A 20,281-nucleotide genomic window follows, 5' to 3' on the forward strand; every position below is an offset into this window, starting at 1 on the left:
AAAGCAGCTTACATAAAGAACCCCACCTTTCTCTGCATTTCCTAACACAAAATTAATCATATTTGTGCTAAAGGCCTTCAGACATGCAAGTGCCAGTAGTTCTGCAATAACTGAGCTCTAAGGCTGTTTTTCCATGTCTTTTCTCTCCACAGCCCTCCTGGGCCAGGTGATGCTATACAGTTGGCCTCTCCCCTTGATCCTTCTGAGCAACCCTTACCTGTTACTACAGCGTTTGGAAATGTTGAGCCCCTGGATGCTGCTGAGCTGACTGCAGCAAGGTACGGTTATAGAGCCATGGGGAGCAGCTGCACACCGCTCCCTGGTGTGGGTGGGTTGAGGACCACGGAGGTCAGCATGAGCAGAACATCGCTATCCCTCTTCTTGGCTGGATGTATGTCTGGTATGGCCAGTTGCTGATGGGCTGGCCCAGTCTGTCTGTAGGCAGTGGAGCATCTGTCAGCGGAAATCTTGACTATCATTTAAATCTCCCTCTACTAGACCCTTCAAAGGAAAATGCTATTTGCCTCCGGCTGAGATTGAATCACTGCTATGTAGTCATGCCATTTGAAGGTGCAATACAGACCTTGTATTTTTTAGGTGCTTATACTTTGGTTTTTTAGTTATTATTTCAAGGTAATTGATCCTTTGAGCGTTTTCTTTAAGTTTGACAAGTTCTCCTGGTTATAAAGCTTTCAGGTGTCTCACTGTTGGACATTGAGTTTATTGCCTGCTTTTACTGGTGCTGGGAAGGGACACTGTCGCTTTACTTGTGCTGGTGGCAGTTGGGTCATCAGGTTCTTTGAACACATGGGTTTGTCTTAACTGCCAACAGCAGAGGAGGCCTTGTAGGGTGTGTTTGGCTTTCAATCGCTGTGAATTCAGTGGAGTGTAAACAGACACAATATATTTAAGCTAGCATTAAATCTGTTAGCTGAACTAGCAGTAGTAGGCTATCAAAAGGAGTTGGTGTGGTTTGCTCAATCCACCTTAAAACCTGGGTGACTTTGCTGGTTGGCCAGTACTGCTCTTCCACCAGTCCCCAAGCTGGTTATTCCCTAATGCTGGTGGAGTGACTGTGTGAGAAACACACTTTTTCCTGCAGTCAGGGTAAGATGATCTAGAGACGCTTCCAGTGGGAAGCCAACAACGTGGATTTCTTCCAGTTCTTGTAAGTTCTTGCTCGGAGTTGTGTTTCAGTGGTTTTACCAAACGTAACTGGGTTATGATGGGGGTTTGTGGCTTCTGTGTTTTCTTGCTAATGGGTTGTTGCCCATAATAGCGAGGCTGTTAGAAAGGAGTGAGCAGGAATTGAGGTGGAGCTCTGAGCTGCTTTATGGATGCAGGGGAATGAAAAGAGACCAACACCAGAAGTGCCATGGAGTTTTATATATGGTCTCCGGACTACAGGCTGAAGTAGAAGATCCGGTTGCCCTTGGGGTGAGAGTTTGCTGTTTGCAGGGAAAAAGGCACTCAAGCTGTCTAGGATTAAATGCCACCTTAGGAAACACTTAGGAAGAGCAGTCTTAGAGTGTTCTAATTTACTGCTTCTTGTAAAACTCATGAATTCACACTGTTCGCATTCTGGAGCTGGAATTTCAGGTTAATTATAATTTATCTTTTCTTTTGAACTACATAACTTTTGTCTTTTAAAATGCTTTTTTAGTGTCCAGAAGTTCATCTGGGCGTTCCTTGCTCCATCCCGGTTGCATAGGCTGGGAATGCTGGTGCTAAGCTGCAGTTACCCACATGGGATGGCTGAGCCCAGTAGGGATGAGGGCACATGGACTGTGCTGCAACCACGGGATCTGGCTCTTGTTTCAGTATCCTGACCTTAAGGAAGGTGCAGGGGTTTTCCCAAGGGTTCAGTGCTAAGAAGTTGCAAACTCGGGATACTCGGCATGGAAGCAGGTAGCTTTTCAGCTCCTGAGCAAGAGAAATACATTGGAGTGAATCTGGCTGGAAGCAGTTCTGTGTTTGTTGGGTTTAGTTTTTGTGTTTATTATACAAAGCTGCACAAGTTAACCCTGGTCAGGATTGTTTGTTTTTCTTCCCCCTTTGTTTTGCATCCTTGCTCAGCTTTAGACATAGGAGCCAGGCTGTTCTCCATGCACTTGTCTTTCCTGTCCAGGCTGGTGTTGCTTGCCAGCTGCTTTTCTCTCTAGAGGTGTTCCCTGGTGTCCCAGCAGCAGCAATGTGGTGGTTCCAATTTATGCCCACCTGCAGGTGCAATTGGTTGGCAGAAAAGGGATTAACATCAATGCAGCTGGACCCTGATTTAGCTCCTGTTTGAAACAGGCGTGGTGCAACTCTCCTCCGGTAGTAACAAACACTGCTGACTGCCCTGTGGTTTTTATCAGAGAATCATGGAATGGGTTGGAAGGGACCCTAAGGCTCATCCAGCTCCAACCCCTGCCACGGGCAGGGACCCCTTCCACTGGAGCAGCTTGCTCCAAGCCCCGGTGTCCAACCTGGCCTTGAGCACTGCCAGGGATGGGGCAGCCACAGCTTCTCTGGGCACCCTGTGCCAGCGCCTCAGCACCCTCACAGGGAAGAGCTTCTGCCTAAGAGCTCAGCTCAGTCTCCCCTCGGGCAGGTTAAAGCCAATCCCCTTGGCCTGTCCCTACAGGCCCTTGTCCCAAGCCCCTCTCCAGGTTTCCTGCAGCCCCTTCAGGCACTGGAGCTGCTCTCAGGTCTCCCCTTCAGGAGCCTTCTCTTCTCCAGGCTGCCCCAGCCCAGCTCTCTCAGCCTGGCTCCAGAGCAGAGCTGCTCCAGCCCTCGCAGCATCTCCATGGCCTCCTCTGGACTCACTCCAACAGCTCCACGTCCCTCTTGTGCTGCTGCCCCAGAGCAGGTGGGGTAGAGCTTCTGCTTTTTTTGGCATTTTATGTAGAAATGCTGCACCACAACTTTTCAATATGACCCCAGAAAAACATCTCATGGGATGTCTCTGTGTCAATGCTTACTGATTGTACCTCTGCACTAGTCGTTTACTAGGGCTACTCAGTGGCACGATGCAGTCTGTCTGCAGTAAACTCCAATGATTGTGTTCCTCCTAATATATTTAGTTATTTACAAATAAGTTCCTTTTGTTTCCATGTATTTCCCTAACAGGAGTGTCACATAGTGCAGATGGTGTGTGCTTTGACAGGGAAAAATAATGGTGCATATAAGGTAGGGGTCAGCTTGTGCTAAATGTCTTCCAGATGGCAGTGCATAATAAGATATCAGGTTGTCCCTCCATCTGTCCAGTCAAGAAACTGTATCTTTGTTTTGCTCCTTGAGGATGACTGTCTGCCTTTCTCTTCCCCTGCTGCTAACAGATTGATCAGTGACAACACGGTATCATCTGCTCCGTAAGGAGATTTTACTTAGTGTATCTATAGGGGAGTGCCCTGAAAAGGATGAGGTAAGAAGTTCACTGGCTGCTCTGCCAAGCGTTTTTGTTTAGCAATGAAACTGAAAGGCCACGTTCACTCCGATTTGCCTGTACGTGTTGCGCCAGCAGATTTTGGCTAGACACATCTTTCTTTCCATGCTGCAGGTGCAGAGCCCTGCAATAGGACTTCTGTAGGAGAAATGTTTGGATTGGAAAGGCAGAGCAGGCAGAGAAGTGGCTGTATGAGACCACAGCTTAGCTGGGCTCTAGGATAGAGGTGCTAAACATTTCTGAGCAGTGTCTATCCGTTCCCTGCAGCTTGCAGCCTGTCTTGTGGGCAGAAAAGCCCTCCAAATGCCCAGGAAAAGGTGGCAGCTTAGAAAGCACTTGCTGCATGAGCTCTTTTGAGGTAGCAGGCAGAGAAACCCAATCTGATCCTTTCCCCAGCTAAGGAAAGCTTCTCCTCTTGTATTTAATCTCCATCTGAGGTTGTGGAGCTGCTGCAGCACCGTGTTTACTCCAGGCGAGGCAGAGCTGTCGCAGCTCTGTTGTGAATGAAAAGGGGGATGAAAGCGTGTTCTAGACCTCAGCTGGCACCGGCCTCTCTCCCAGCTCCTGTTTTGCAGAGGGGACATTAAGCTGTCCTAAGGGAATTTGTGATAGCTTTTAGTGCATCTGACATCACCTGTGTTGTTTTCTCTGCAAATGGACCTTTCCCAGTCCTGCAGTTGACAGCCTGGGCGCTGTGATGCTGTCAGTGTGCCCCTTGGTGTCAGCAGCACAAGCAGGCAGGAATACCCAGGTTATCCATACACAAGATGGTCAGCAAGAGGTGAAGCTTGAAGAATAAAGCTCATCCAGTTCCAACCCCTTCCACGGGCAGGGACACCTTCCAGTAGAGCAGGTTGCTCCAAGCCCCATCCAACCTTTAACAAAGTCTACTTGCGCAAGGAAGGCAGCCAACACTTGGCAGGAGCTGTTTGTATGGGAATCAAGTATTTGACTGGTTTGATGAAGCTTGGAAAGATGAAGGGAAATAATTTGTGGATTCTAACACATACCTCATAAAAATAAGCCCTATGCTTTGTGCAGGCCAAGGAGCAGAGCTCTTCCAAAAATGCCTGTATTTTGATAGCTAGTTTTGCTCCGCAGAATGTTAGGAATGACATTAATGAAAGCATATCCCTCAAAATTGTCCCATTGTAAGTGGAAGGAATTAAAGGGGGATGCTGAAGGGCTGTAGATGGGCAGTGGGGCCTGTGGGTGAGAGGGAAGCAGGTGCTACTGAAAGCAGTTAACAGGGAAGGGTTTATGTATGTATAATATAAGGTCCATCATCCTATGTGCCTTTGGTATCCTTGCTTGGCTGGGCCCTCTTGTGAGTTCTTTGGGTTTTGCAATTCTCTCTATACTCTCCAACCTGATGTTCAGCATTTGCTTATTGTTAGCAGTTTACTTTTTGCTTTAAAATCTTTTTCCAGCCTCCCTGTGCCCCTATAGAGGCACATGGCCTTTGTATGTGTTTGATGCCATTACTGCGTTAGGATAAAGACATTTGTAGCAAAGGGCAAAATCCTCTGCGTGAAAACAGAAACAGCTTGTCATTTATTCATGTATTTATTTGTTTAACTCCATGTGACTAAAAATGTAGGAAGTTTATGTCACTGTCAAACCAGTTTGGACAAACTGGGAAGGAAAGAAGCAAGGAAAGCAATAAGGAAGGGATGCATAAAATGAGAGAATTTCTTACAAGGAATGAGTGGTTATCCCATATGGCACAAAGCAACTTCATGGATATGAGCTAATCAAGGTAAACCACTCTCAGAATGAGCTTTCGTGATCATATTAAGTTAATGGAGCCGCTCGTTGGAGAATAACTGTCCTTGTGCTGCTATGTATTGTACCTGAAGTCAGGGGTGTGATTTATGTTTGCCCTCTGTTTGTATACATGTTTCTAAAGAAAGGCACAAGCTGTCCCTAACTCTTCGTCCCACAATTTAATCTACCTTCTGCAATTACAGTGTAATTACTGGGGAAGGGGAGAGGAAGTTTTGACAGGAACGGCAAAGATAACTGCTTATATTTAGTTCAGGAAACGTAAAAGAAACTTCTCAGCCAAGGCCTGATTCCATGAATGCTTCCTTAAACCTTTGTGTCTGGATCTCTGGAAGCTGGAGCTGGCGCAGGGAGAGGTTGTTGTGGGTGCTATTACAACAGCAGCGTCACACTGGTGTGTCAGAGGTGCTCAGGAAAGGACAATGTGGTGTGACAAGACCCTACACTGCTCCTGCGTTTGAGACATGAAGTCACGGGTGATTTAGCTCCTTTTCTGTCATTAGCTTAATGAGTGTGGCCAAGAGCAGGGGGAGCAGTGTGGTCACCAGTGTGGTCAAAGGATGGAGGATGCAAGTGAGTTTCTCACTGGGTGATGTTTTGGATACGTGGGTGATGTACCCAGGAATGGTACCTGAGTGAAGAGTAGGCTCTTTAAGCCTGCTCTTAAAGAGCATGAGTAGACTCAGAAGTATTTTCTTTGTGCTGCTTTTTTCCTACCTTGGGTTTTGCTTAAGGAAACCAAGTTAATGGAACTCTAAGGGTGTGTTATGTTCTGGTCTGCCTTGAGGAAAGGGAATGGCAAGACAACGCTCCCCTACGTGCCCTGGATTTGGGCTGGTGCCTGTTTCCTCCTGTATACTGGCTGGTGTCTGTGTGCCAGAACCCTTCTGCAGAGAACAAGAGCAGGAACAGCGCTCATAGTGCCCCACAGGGCCTGTGAAGAAACTTGGTCTTTCCAGTCTGTATTTGCATGCTCTGGAAATCATGACAGGACTGTCCTGCTTCTGAGGTTGGGGCCTGTGGGGCTGTGCTGAGCAGAAGGACTTGTAGGAATTAACAAACGCAGTGATAGCACAGCGTTGTAATGTTAACATTCATGTCATGAGTTCAGGGGTTATTGTGCTTTTAGCACCGGGAGAGCTTTTAAAGTAAGAGAATTTTTTAGTCCTAGATTTTGGAGGGTTTTTCTTCCTAAAAGACAAGTCCCTTAATCGAATGTTTGTGTTGTACAGCAAGGGAGAATGGCAGGGGGGCTGGAACTAGATGATCTTAAGGTCCTTTTAAAGCCAAACCATTGTATGATTCTATGAACTGCAAAGCAGTTATTAGTGATTTATTTATTTTACTAATTTCATCTGCAGTTCAATTCCTCTGGCAGTTAATGTTGTGCCCTATAAGAGCTATCAGAACTTCGCAGTATTACTGGCTATGTGGTCATCTGAGCCACAAAGTGAAATTGGGTCTGTAGGAAGAAGTAATCTGGGGGGGGGGGGGGGGGAAGGTGGAATTTGGAGAGGATGAAACATAGAATCTCAGACTGGTTTGTGTTGGAAGGGAGCTTAAAGGTCACCCAGTTCCAACCCCCTGCCATGGGCAGGGACACCTTCCACTGGAGCAGCTTGCTCCAAGCCCCTGTGTCCAACCTGGCCTTGAGCACTGCCAGGGATGGGGCAGCCACAGCTTCTCTGGGCAAGCTGCAATGATGCACTCCTTAGAGCTCAGTTTAGATCCAGCCAAAGTTCATCTTTTAAAGAGACACCATTAAAGCTTCCTGGGCACTTCTGATACTCATCCGCTTATTTTTAATAACTGTTTTGCAGCGCTTCCAAGCCTGATAACTGCAGAGAAGCTGATAACCTTGTGTCTGGGGATGTACCTTTGCCTGCAGGCCCTGGTGATGGTGTAGAGCTGCCCGCTGAAGAAACCGAAGGTTTCACGAGGGAAAAAAAGAGGTATTGTGCAGTGTTATTTCATACGTTACAATCCACTTCCATGGCTGTGTATCCTTGGCTAGAGAAAACATAACCAGTGTGGAAGAGGCTGAATAACAGTTGTTTTGTCTATGTTATATGAACACTTTGATGCTACGTTTTGAAACCAAATGGTAGACCGTCAATACCTGCCTGTTCCAGTATATTTACTGCAAAAGGCCAGAAGAGGGAGCTTGGACTACGCTGGTTATGACTATGCTAATCTTTCCTATATTTAAATTAATATTTCTTTAGGTGTTTTTCCAAACATTTTCCTTTCTTAAAGTTCAAGTTTTTGGAGTTTTTTTGTTGCTTGGTTTGGTTTGGCCTTGTTTTGTGTGTGTGTCGTGGGTTTTGTTGTTCTTCTGCTGGAATTTTGCTAGTGGAGGTCATATCCAAGAGGACTGTTGTACGCATTCCCCTCCAGATGCTGCCAGCCCCTTTCCCACCCCACACTACCTATTTCCATTGTAGTTGTCAGCACTGAAGGAAGAAGTTCAGCTTGGTTTTGCTCTTGCTGAAGAAATGTTGAGTTATTTTCATTTCAAAGTTAAATGTTTCCTTCAGATGTGCACTGATGGGTGCTACAGTGTTTGATAAATGGCCTAGGGCACTTTGGCTTGGAAGACCCCCAAACTGAGTCCTCCCATCTCAGATATAGTCAAGACAAGACATGTGCTTGGATATTCATGTCAGAGCTTCAGATGATGCCTGTCTCGTGTGTGATTAACCAGTCTGCTGTTGTGGCTTGGCAATAAAGGCATGCCCTTACTGTGACTCCTATTAATGGAAAAGGTCACAGCACAGCTGAGAATATCAAAGGGGCACTCCCTGGAGAACAGTGTTCTCCACCCCATAGATACAGAATGGCAGCTGGTGACAAATACATTCAAGGCAGGAGACATCTTGGGAAATAGAGTTACTGCACTGAAGCTCTGTTCAGAAATGTCAAAAGATGCCACTGTGAGCAGGAGGATGCTCTGAATCATGTGTGAAAACATACACAATAGACATGTTCTGCTGTGGAACAGTGAATTAATAGTTGTGGCTGCCCCATCCCTGGCAGTGCTCAAGGCCAGGTTGGACACAGGGGCTTGGAGCAAGCTGCTCCAGTGGAAGGGGTCCCTGCCCGTGGCAGGGGTTGGAACTGGATGAGCTTTAAGGTCCCTTCCAACACAAACCAGTCTGGGATTCTATGAAAAATTCATTCATAGTATAGTATCTATAACATATTGGTTAATTATAACCAATTTAATAAATTTAATTGGTTAATTGTAGCACATTGGTTAATTATTCGTTCTAAAGTTCTGATTATTCTGATCAGAAAGTGGTGTCATCCCTATTACTAGTGCATGTGCTTGTTGTAACACAGCTGTGCCAAGTCGTCTGTGTAATGTTCCTCCATGAAACTGTACTGGACCCATACATTTTAACCTATGTGTAGCTGGTGAGTAGCAGAACTGCTCGAAGGTCTGTTTTGCACCACTATGCAAGTTCTGTAATCCGCAGAGATTTTTCTAAATGAAGGTTAAACGCCACGGCCATTCTCTAAAAATGGAAAGAAATGGTCAGAGGAGGTTGTAGATTAGAAAATACCCCAAGATGTTGGCTCTTTCCAGAGAATCATCCAAAATTGTTTGAAGTATATGGATACACTGCTCTGATTTTCACATTCTGTGTGTGCGTTAGGATAGTCCCTGATGGCTGTTATTTACAAATCCAAATAGAAACCATCAAAACACATGGTGATTTCTTTTCCCTTTTCACTGCAATTCAGCATCAAAGAGAAGAGAAATAAGTTTAGAACTGAGCCGCTGGGCTCAGGCATTTAGACTGGCTTGTGCCTCTGTATGCTTTTGATAATGATGTAGTGTGTTTAATAGTGTGCCTGTGTGTGCATAAGAATCTCCCAGATCGGGTAAAGAATGATGTAATTAAGTGATGTTAGTAGAATTTCTTAATGCAGAATCAAAATCCAGCCTCAGTAACCAAACCGTACGCTGTCAAACATCCTCGTGCCTTGAGACCGGCAGTCTTGTCACCCACAGCCTTCTTTAAAGCTGAACTTGGGTGCTTGATCTTTTTGTTACATGAAAACAGACTTTGCCGGACCGTAATGGAAAGTAAGATGCACCCAGAAGTGAGAACTGAAGAGATCTGTGGGATAAAGCATAGTTCTTGCACCCTCTTGAAAAGCAAATCTATTCCTGTCTAAACAGCTCTTTGCTGTTATAATCAGTACCTTATGTAAATACTACTTGGACTATCTCACGTTTTTATGGGATTCATGTGTATTAAGGCAAATCAGCCATGGGAAATAATAGCATGCAAATTGGGTGATGTTTCGCTTTGTCCCATTTATGGCAAGTGCCTGGACGTCAGGGTTCTAAACTTCCGCAAATGCTGTGCCACTGCTCAGTGTTCTGCTGGGTGGACCCTTGAGGTGTTTCCTCAGTCTCCTGTGTGATTACGATAGGCACATTATGGCCTGTGTCACAGACACGTCATAATTTGGGAGAAGTGCTGAAATACTGATAGTGAATGTAACTTATCCTTTATGGAAACCCTGCGGATGGAGCTGGAAAGCCTCTGATCCATCCCTTTTAATTGTGCTGTGAGGGAGAGAGGTGGGTGTAATCTGTTCTGCAGAGCAAAAAGCCGATGCCGTGTTTGTGCATGTCATAGAATCCTGGAATGGTTTGGATTGGAAGGGACCTTAAAGCTCATCCAGTTCCAACCCCTGCCATGGCCAGGGACCCCTTCCACTGAAGCAGCTTGCTCCAAGCCCCTGTGTCCATCCTGGCCTTGAGCACTGCCAGGGATGAGGCACTGTGCCAGTGCTTCAACCACCCTCACCAGTGTTCTCACCTGTAGCCTCCCTACCTGCCTTGAATGCTACGCATGTGGTGCTACATGTGGCTGATGGGATTAGAGGGGTGGGTCCTCCTTGTTGTGGGATATGGGAACAGTTTTCTTTCAAAAGCTAAACCAGAACGGAGTCAGATCATATTGAGAGAGTCTGGATGGATGGAGGACTTCTGCTGATCTCTGGATCTCCAAAATTAATCATAGAACCATAGAATGGTTTGGGTTGGAAGAAGCCATCTCTGCCTTGTTTAGTTTTCCTGAAATAAGCCTGGAACCAATTGGTGCCCAGCAACAAATCTTGCTATCCAGAAGCAGAGAGTCACAGCAGTCTTCAGGGAAAGCTCTGCTTTCTGCATTGTTGGCTTCCACAAGGTGGTTTTGTAATACTTCCCAGAAAGCTGAGTGTTTGGTGTTGCACATTAAAACAGGATAGGCTTTCTGACTTCTGGGTTTTATTTGTGTGATCGCGTGTTGAAAACGAGTGCTCTCCTTTTGCCCACCTCTGGAGAGGTTTGATGTAAAACCAAGTGAATGACAGCCTATGGATTGCCTTCATTTGTGACCAATACTGATGATCCCGGACTGAGTTGCTTTGAGTGATGTAATCAAACCCAAGAAGGGATTAAACAGGATTCAAAAACACAAGGCTTTTTTCCTTGAGCCAGTTTAACCCTTTTGAAAGGGGTGTGTCATTATGGTAAGTTTACAAGTGCATTGAGCGAGGAACAGATGGGAAATACAAGTGAGGGATGCAAAGTCCCTTTTTGGAGGGATGGGGTGAAGTGCTGGGGTTTTTTACACGCATACGATGAACAGGATAGTGGTATACCTCTAACGTGTGTCTGGGCTCTAGTGCGCAAGTAATGTTATTTTGTAATAGCAACAGAATGAAAGCAGTGAAATGAAGTCACTTAGGTCTTGGAAACTAAACCCCAAGAGTTTCTCACGGGGCTTTGTGGCCGATAACCCAAAAAGCATTCACTGTCTTATAAAACACATGAAAATAGATACCTTCCATGTAATCATCCAATCTGTAACAAATGGACAGGAACGAGCCACAGTCCTGCTCTTCATTCATTCCCTCCATTGCAGGATTTCAAAAGAGATTCTTCCCTGTGAGGGTGCTGAGGCGCTGGCACAGGGTGCCCAGGGAAGCTGTGGCTGCCCCATCCCTGGCAGTGCTCAAGGCCAGGTTGGACACAGGGGCTTGGAGCAAGCTGCTCCAGTGGAAGGGGTCCCTGCCCGTGGCAGGGGTTGGAGCTGGATGAGCTTTAAGGTCCCTACTAACCCAAAACCAGTCTGGGATTGTGCCTCCTGAGGGATGTGTTCAGAACTGCTCAGCCCCAAGCAGGAGGATGCTTTGTGTTGCTCGGTATAGATTTTTTCAGCCTATTACTAAATAATAGCACCAAATGCTGGGATGTCTGCTGTGTTTCAAGCCAAAATGCTGTGAACTAAGTGCATTTGCTTGTAGCTGATTGTGGGACTGGTACAGTGAGGCTCCCAGATGGGGACCAGATCCTTCAGGCTTCTCTGTGTGAACCCAAGGCTGGGGGGAGCCAGTCCTGTGTATGGTGGGCAGGGTGCTTGGAGACCCCCATGTTGCGTGCTGGCAGACGACAGCTCCCATAAACCAGCAGCAATTCAACAAATTCTAGCTTCTAGTAACTGCATTTTTAAAAGGCAAAGCGTAAATGGATGCTTGATGGAAGTGGGAAATGTCTCTGGGTTTCTAACCATGGCTTTGTTCAGGATTGGGGCTCTCTGGGGTGCATTCTGCCTTCGTGTTTGTGCTCAAAGAGAGCAATTATTTGTGTGTGTTGTAAAGCTTCTCTCTGTATGTGGCAGTGGACAAAAGGGCGACGGTAGCCCTGTGTTTGCTTGTTATTACTGTGTATTTTACAGGTTCCCTCAGGCGATATATGGTAATTTCCTTGCTGCTAGAACAGGTTCAGCAGCATGAAAATGAATATGTCGTTACACTAATTAATCCATCCACAAGGAATCTGAGAATGGCATTAATCATCTTGCATCAAACCTACAAAACTGTAGCTGCACAGATCCAGGATGGAGATTCAGGATGCAGCCTGGAGAAGAGAAGGCTCCGGAAGGGGAGACCTTAGAGCAGCTCCAGTGCCTAAAGGGGCTACAGGAAACCAAAAGAGCAGCTTTGGACAAGGGCCTGTAGGAACAGGCCAAGGGGAATGGCTTGAACCTGCCCGAGGGGAGACTGAGATGAGCTCTTAGGCAGAAGCTCTTCCCTGTGAGGGTGCTGAGGCGCTGGCACAGGGTGCCCAGAGAAGCTGTGGCTGCCCCATCCCTGGCAGTGCTCAAGGCCAGGCTGGACACAGGGGCTTGGAGCAAGCTGCTCCAGTGGAAGGTGCCCCTGCCCGTGGCTGGGAGCTGGACCTGGTTGAGCTTTAAGCTCCCTTCCCAACCCCAATCTACAACTGTAGTACACCTGGCTTCAATTGCTGTTCCTTGGCACTATGGCATGTAGGGTGACAGCTCTGTGGGCACCACAGGAGCCTGGCACTGCCAGGAGGGTGGCACTGTTGCAGGGCATTACCCCATGTAACACATGGGCTAAAGCTGCTCGGTCAGGTGCATTTTGTATTTTTTTCAGTAATCAATGTTATGCTTCCATTTAGCCTGTGCTTTTCATAGAACAGTTAGGGTAGGAAAGGACCTTAAGATCATAGAATCATAGAATAGTTAGGGTTGGAAAGGACCTCAAGATCATCCAGTTCCATCCCCCCTGCCGTGAGCAGGGACACCTCACACTAAACCATCCCACCCAAGGCTTCATCCAACCTGGCCTTGAACACCGCCAGGGATGGAGCACTCACAACCTCCCTGGGCAACCCATTCCAGTGTCTCACCACCCTCACAGGAAAGAATTTCCTCCTTAGATCCAATCTAAACTTCCCCTGTTTAAGTTTTAACCCGTTACCCCTTGTCCTGTCACTACAGTCCCTGATGAAGAGTCCCTCCCCAGCATCCCTATAGGCCCCCTTCAGGTACTGGAAGGCTGCTCTGAGGTCCCCACACAGCCTTCTCTTCTCCAGGCTGAACAGCCCCAACTTCCTCAGCCTGTCTTCATACGGGAGGTGCTCCAGCCCCCTGATCATCCTCGTGGCCTCCTCTGGACTTGGTTTTTGTGGTACTCTACCCCTGATGCTGAACAGTCTATGAACAGAAGCAGAAAGAACCCCTGCAAAATACCAAAAATGCCCCAAACCAATTTTCTGTTACCTCTTTCAAAATCAAGTTGACTGCAAGCTACATTCCTTCAGAAGTTACCCAAGCATCATTTGAGCACCCATCAGTCACAGTTAAGACTCGCACCAGGCAGGAATCCTGCCCTTGTCCGGTGTCTTCATCCTGCATTTTCATAATCTAATTCCTCCACTTAGGCCCTGAGGCCAAGAAACCTTTGAATTCTGCCTCTTGAGATCTGCTGCAAGATGCTCCCATGGAGCATTATTCACACTGATCTTGTCAGATGAGTGCAGGTACATGAAAGCCCTTCAAAATGTCAGTCCCATCCTGGCATTAGGCACCTCCTTTCCTAACAATTCTGGCTCCAGCCCTCTTCGGGGTCTCAGGGCATTTAAAGGCTTAGGAAGAATTAGGGAAGCAAAAGATCCCATAGTCTGTGGTGATGGTTCTGCAGCTCTGTTGCATGGCTATGTCAGCAGAGCTTTGGTGTTTGGTTCGTGGTTGTGGTCTGCAGAGGCACACTCGGCAGTAAAACAGATTCCCTGCTTTGGTGTGGTTATGCTTGCGGTCCCAGTCCAAAGGCTCAGCCAGAAATTAGGGAAATAGGTTTAAAGTTTTCTTTGTGACCCAGTGAATTCAGGCCTGATTCATAAAGTAGCATGGTACAAATGAAATCCTGGATTAATGTATCTGTGCCTTGGCAGGAGGGGAAAGCAAAGGAGCAAATGACAGGCCAGAGGCTGCCTGAAATGATGTGGGATGAAGAGCTTTCCACAGGGGTCTGGCTGTGTTTGAGCCTTAAATTGTGTCTCCTCTGTAGATCTGTGTGGAAGGCAGACCCCCTTGTTCCTTTGGTGAAAAGCTGAGAGAGCTGGGCTGGGGCAGCCTGGAGAAGAGAAGGCTCCTGAAGGGGAGACCTGAGAGCAGCTCCAGTGCCTAAAGGGGCTGCAGGGAACCTGGAGAGGGGCTTGGGACAAGGGCCTGTAGGGACAGGCCAAGGGGAATGGCTTGAACCTGCCCGAGGGGAGACTGAGGTGAGCTCTTAGGCAGAAGCTCTTCCCTGTGAGGGTGCTGAGGCGCTGGCACAGGGTGCCCAGAGAAGCTGTGGCTGCCCCATCCCTGGCAGTGCTCAAGGCCAGGTTGGACACAGGGGCTTGGAGCAAGCTGCTCCAGTGGAAGGGGTCCCTGCTTGTTGCAGGGGTTGGAGCTGGATGAGCTTTAAGGTCCCTTCCAACCCAAACCAGGCTGGGGTTCTATGAAGTCTCAGCACAGCCTCCGTGGAGGCTCCCGCACTTGAGGGTGTGCTCAGCTCTTGGAAACCTCATCTCCCTGTTTGTGTGGCTTCCTAATTTCATAGAACGCTTTTGTATGCGGAATCCTGTGGTGCGTTTAGTTCTCACGTTACTGATGGTAATTCACTGCCGACCTCTGAAAGCCTGTAACCCCCCTGCCCCGGCATCCTGAATAGCACCGTGCAGGGGCCCCTTTTGTTATCTTTGCAGTGGGTTTCCCATGCAGGAAATTTCAATAACTTAAGCAGGCATCTTGGTTATTCATAACTCAATGCCATTAATCTCACTTGCAATTTAGATTAAGCAGTGACCTTAGCAACCAACCGGTGATCAATGAGGCTGGAGAGCAATGTTATTTATTTTATTTAAATGGTTTATATTATGATTTGTATTATCATTTTAATTTGTTTAGAAACCCGTTCTAGCATTTGTTTCCTGTGATCTTCTGTTTATCCTGGTTGTATCCTCACTTGTCACTCCATTTTTCTTTGACTTGGCTGATGGAAATACTCTGTGTGCTCAGGCTTAATATCCTGAGACATTGTGTTTGTTCATGAACAGGATTTCAATGCAAATAACTCGTACTGCATTAATCTAGATAAGTGGTGGAGCAGACAATGTGTTTATCAAAGCATTTGATCTATAAGAACAAGTTAAACCTGTGAAGCTTTACACCTAGGATCTCCTTGTGTTGTTTTGTGGTGTGTTATGTTACACGTGGACAGGACTTAGAACAACCTGCTCTAGTGGAAGGTGTCCCTGCCCGTGGCAGGGGGCTGGAACTGGATGAGCTTTAAAGTCCTTTCCAACCCAAACCATTTTGTGATTCTATGAAAATTGTCTTTCCAGGCTGCATGCAAGGCTTTGCGATCCAAAGGCAATATCATCTAAATATATCCAGGGGGGGCGGAATTACATTTAAACAGTAATTTTCCTTTTTTACATTTTTCCATCTTTTTTTTGTTTGTTGTGGTCAGTTCTGTTCCGCAGAGCTTTGGCAGCAGCCTTTAGGATACCAAAGAAACCACTTTCTGTTATCGGGATGTTTGGTTTTGCTCTGTCTATGCAGTTGGCTTTATATGGTGCTCATTTCTGCTCAGCACGTCAATAATGCATCGCAGCTAGGAGGCACAGCTTAATATTCACCCTCTCCTTCCCAAGGGGGATGGATGTGTGAGGGAGGCTTTCTTTCAGTAGGTTCTTTGATGTTTCTTTTTGTGTGGGTTTACGTCTAGTGCAAGTGCCTCGCACCATGGACAGTGAAGCCAAGAGCAAAAGAAGCAGAACATAAATCTTAGTATATCATAAACCTTATCCCAGTCGTGTCCAGCTCTGTTTTCTGATGGAAGCCAAACATTTCAAATTGGGTGTAAGTGACCCAAGTCTGATTTTACATATAAACATGAAACGTAGTAAGACCAAATATTTAGGAGCCTATACAGCATTTTAAATGGCTAACCAATAGACATCAGGTTTCAATAAAACATTAACGTTTTATTATAGGCCAAAATACGGCTTGTAACGTTTTAGTATAGGCCAAAATACAGCTCTTGCTCAAATGAATGAAACAGGCAGAAAGAGAAAAAGATAAATTTCAAGGGATGGGACTGAATACTTAAGTAGTCCTTTTCAGTTGTGGGATCACAATAAGTTGTTATGTGGCTGTTCATCCCTAGGCTGAAATGCCTGGGGCATCCTTAAGTCCTTTGAAGCCACAGTGGGATTTCTTTTTTAATGGTTCTTCCTCTTTTTGAGCTACATCTACGTCTTTCTCAGGTTCCAGAGAAGTTCTTACAAAATGTACTTTAGTGTCAACACAGTTCTTATATTTTTAAAAGCCAGCACTAAATTTAGTACTAAACTGATGCTCCTTGGCAGGCTCAGAGGATGGACTGGATCCAGGCAGGAGTGGGAGAGCTCCTTTCTCATCCTAGGTATTTCATGCTGATCTGGGTAGGCTGCAGGGAAAGCCTTCCAGTGCTGCTGATGACACCATGTTTGTGTTCAACTCGAGGTCTTCTGGACTCTGCTTCTGCCACATAAAGTCAAAGGCCAGAGCAGCTTTGCATGATGTTGTAGCTGTATGATGCTTCATTACATGTCCCCTCTCTCTGAAGTGCAAAGAGTGAAATGTCAGTGGTGTAATCTTCTGAGCATCTCAAGTAGTTTAAAGAACAGGTGGGTTTAGGGGGATGTAGCAACAAGCAAAATGAGGGATCCTCTCCATATTCCAACCTAGTGTTGGTCCACAGACAGCTTTATGGCCAAATCAGAATGGCCTCTTGTGGAGTGCTGGCCAGAGACTGCAGCCTGGTATTTGTGACACCTGCATCCCTTGGTCAACAAACACCTGCAAGTCCAAGGCTCAGCTACAGCACATCTGGTTTTGAAAGACCATCACAGCCTGGAGTTTTAAAGCTGTTAAATGTGTTCCATCCCCATGAGGTAACTATCCTCACTGTTAGAAATTTCCATGTAACAGTTGATTTGATTTTTGTATTCCCAATCTTAGTTTTCCTCATCGGATCCTGTTGATGTGGATCCTGTTGATGTGGAACTGTTAAAGTGAGTCTGGAGAAGGGCCACAAAGGTACTTGAAGGGCTGGAGCAGCTCTGCTCTGAGAGAACTGGGCTGGTTCAGCCCAGTGATGACTGGTATGGTTTGACAAGGTGGCATCAGAACCTGGGGGTGAACCGTGGCTCAAGCATCCAATGGGCACCAGAAGTGCTGAAGCTCAGTCCCTGAGTGAGGTAGAACCACTGCTTCTCTGGGGGTCTCGAGATGAGCATTGAGCACTGAGACACTAAAAATGAGGGTTTGGCTTTCACCAGAAATGAAACAACCCCGATATTGTAACTTGCTTGGGAGTTTGTGCCTACACAAAGTGCTGGCTCACAAGCTCTTCCCCTTAGTTTAAAAAAAGAGAGCAAAAAGGCACATTGATTTTGGTGGTGTTTGTAAACCAGACTTAATTTTAGGCAGTCTCTGTTCGGCGCTTCATGCTCACTAAGCGTCTTTGTTTCTTCTTATCCCAAGAACAATCTTTTGTGGGTGCATCTAGAGAGACAGAACCTTGCACATGTACACAGCACTCCTTGTTTCTGTAGGGTAAGCAAATACTACTGGATTCCTCTTTTAGGAAATAGAGGAAAAACCCCAAAGCTGTTTAAGGTGTGAGCCTAGTGAGGCCTCCACTAAAACATTAAAGCCATGCTGTGATGAGTGCTTGGAAGTCAGTATGTTCTAATATTTCCATTAGGTTTCTCTGATCATTTTGACCTCTCTGCTCTGTCACATACCCAGAATTGGTGCATAACTTCAGGCCATTTGTGTCCCTAGAGTTTAATTCCTAGTGTAGATGATAGTGCAACTGATGGGGTGGTTTTTTTGCTCCTTTAATGATGTGAATCATAACTTGTACGTGAAGCATCTGTTATTTCCTGAAGGCAGTGATGTGGAGAGGGATGGTGCCCAGCCCTTTCAGCTTGTCATGCATATGAATTCCCAGTCCCCTGATACCCCCGCAGTGGCAGAAGGATAAGCTTAATTCATAGGCTTTGGAATGCTGTTTGCTTGACTCTGTGGGCTTACCAGATCTGTATTAGATGATGAGCCTCCCCAGTTCTCCACCTCATCATCCAGCGAGGAGGTCCGTGGAGGCAGAAGCAAAGCAGTTAAGTGCAGGGATCTGTGGGATGGAGCAGCGGCGGGCAGGGTCCGCTCCCACATTGCCTTGTTTACCTTGGCTGCTCATGAGATTCTCCCTACGTTCCTCATGGAAGATTCCATTTTTTGCAGAGGGATGAGCTCATTTGTTTGAAGGATCCAAATGAAAGCAGCCGTTCTGCTTGTCAACGCTCCCTGCAGTCACCCCCATGTGCACAACGTGCCTGTTATTAGAGGGAAATATATGCGCGGCATCCAGTGCACACGTGCATTTGCATTTCAAATCAGCTGAGTCAACACAATATAATGGTCCTGCCTGTAGGTCCTTGGAGAGCCACAGTAGCTGACAATGTGTGCTTAAAGGGAGGGTCTGCTTTTCTTCTTTATTTATTTATTTTATGGTTTTGTTTTTGAAGCCAGCTTCAATCGCCGCTAGTCCCGTGTCAGAGGCGCTTGCACGCCGTAGCGGCTTGGACCACTGATGTTTAGCAGATGATCAGCCTGTCACGGTGGCTGGGATTCTATTTTCTATTATAAATAGTGTTCATCTGGACAGAAAGGAGGGGAAGGAAAAAAAGCAGCAAAAGGCAAAACTGGCAACAGTTCAGAGAAGAGAAGCTGCTGCTGAAGTGTTTCTGCTTATACTGCCACTGATGCAAGCAGCTGTTTCCATCTGCACTGCAGTATTGCAGCCTCTACACAGCCAGAGCTCCCGGGGCTCCTTGCTGGTGGAATTACGGAGGAAGCTGGCCTTGCTCGCCTCTAGCTCCAACCCAAGGGCACGCTGAGGATGGGAGGCTCGCAGTCTCTGCAGCAGGCACAGACAGGTAGCCTGCACCGGGAGCCGTCAGAGGCCATGTAAGTGTGCATTCCCTTTGCTCTCCTCTTTTCTTCCTCTGTACCGCTGGGCCTGCAGCCCTTTCTGCACTTAACCTGTGCGTTAAGGAGCTGACTTTTGTGTATGGGGCCTTTGTTTAGTGCTGACTGCATTCAGCTGGAGACATAGTTAAGGGTTTGCTACATATTAGAGGTTGTATTTAAGGATGCTTTCCCACTATGAAGGCACCTCGCTTGGGCTGACCGCCTCCGTTCATCGCTGTTGGGCTATAGCTGTGTACCATGTGTTTTGTCTTTTTATGTTTTGGGTGCATAATCAATCAAACACAATGACCATTTCCAGCAAACAAAAACCCAACCCCTTCCCCCCTCCCAAACCCACCACCTCGGTGTTTTCTATTCACAATGCACAGCGTGGAGCTGCGTTTCACTGGGGTTTTCAGAGCTTCTTTCTGCTTTTCTCTATATAGATAACTGTTTTTTCAGGTCACATCATTCTTGTCAGCATCCGTCCCTGTCATGGTGTTATATCCTCTGATGAATCATAAGCAAGGTGTCCTTATACTTCTTCTCACTAAACGCCAACTCCGAAAGATTCACTAGGGGGGAAGGGAGGAAAAAGCAATCAGTGCTTGTTCAGAACAAGTTACCACTTTTTCAGATGGCTAAATCGTATATGGAAGGGCACAAATATGTATGTGCATGCAGAAATAGCAGAGTCATTTCCACTTGTAAATAGGACTTTGTCATTTATTGGTTGAGGATTGGTCAGTTTACTTAGCAACAGTCTTTTATTCCTAACCCTCCACCCCAAACTCCTCGGCTGATGTGCTAGAGCATGGACCTTGCCTCTGAATGGGTTTTAGAAGAATTGCCTTGTCTCCTATTGTTATTTCAGTTACACAAATCACATTTGTCTAACATGTCTGAACACAGAGTTCATTTCTGATCATGGATTTTGGTCAGTTTTAGATATTTATGCCCTAGGAATAGTCTGTAAACCAGCTTCTTAAATATTTTTTAATGGAATGCCTGCTTGTTAAGGTAGATGTGATTACAGTTGAGACATCCTTTGTATGTTTAAGTGCTTCAGAGTCTTATGGAGGGAATGATAGAGCAGTAACTGATAGTTTAGCCTCTCTAATAGGCCTTACAAGGAGGTATATACTCCCCTTTGTCATATTCCAGTATATCAGCAGATAGCTTTGCTTGA

General features: G+C 46.4%; 1 protein-coding gene across 7 annotated transcripts in view; it reads left to right on the top strand.

The window, feature by feature from the left end:
• TACC2 (transforming acidic coiled-coil containing protein 2) overlaps positions 1 to 20,281 on the top strand; it is a 150,102-nt gene that overhangs the window by 66,389 nt on the left and 63,432 nt on the right. For 6 of the 7 annotated variants that reach the window (XM_065672408.1, XM_065672411.1, XM_065672412.1 and 3 more), the window contains 2 exons: positions 153 to 278; positions 7,033 to 7,164. In XM_065672408.1, coding sequence (XP_065528480.1) covers positions 153 to 278; positions 7,033 to 7,164 — 258 coding nt within the window. Of the gene's footprint in view, positions 1 to 152; positions 279 to 7,032; positions 7,165 to 18,596; positions 19,090 to 20,281 lie in introns of those variants that run through there. The other variant, XM_065672414.1, reaches the window with a different exon arrangement.

The sequence above is a fragment of the Lathamus discolor genome, chromosome 3 (genome assembly GCF_037157495.1).
Source record: "Lathamus discolor isolate bLatDis1 chromosome 3, bLatDis1.hap1, whole genome shotgun sequence".
NCBI lineage: Eukaryota > Metazoa > Chordata > Aves > Psittaciformes > Psittacidae > Lathamus > Lathamus discolor.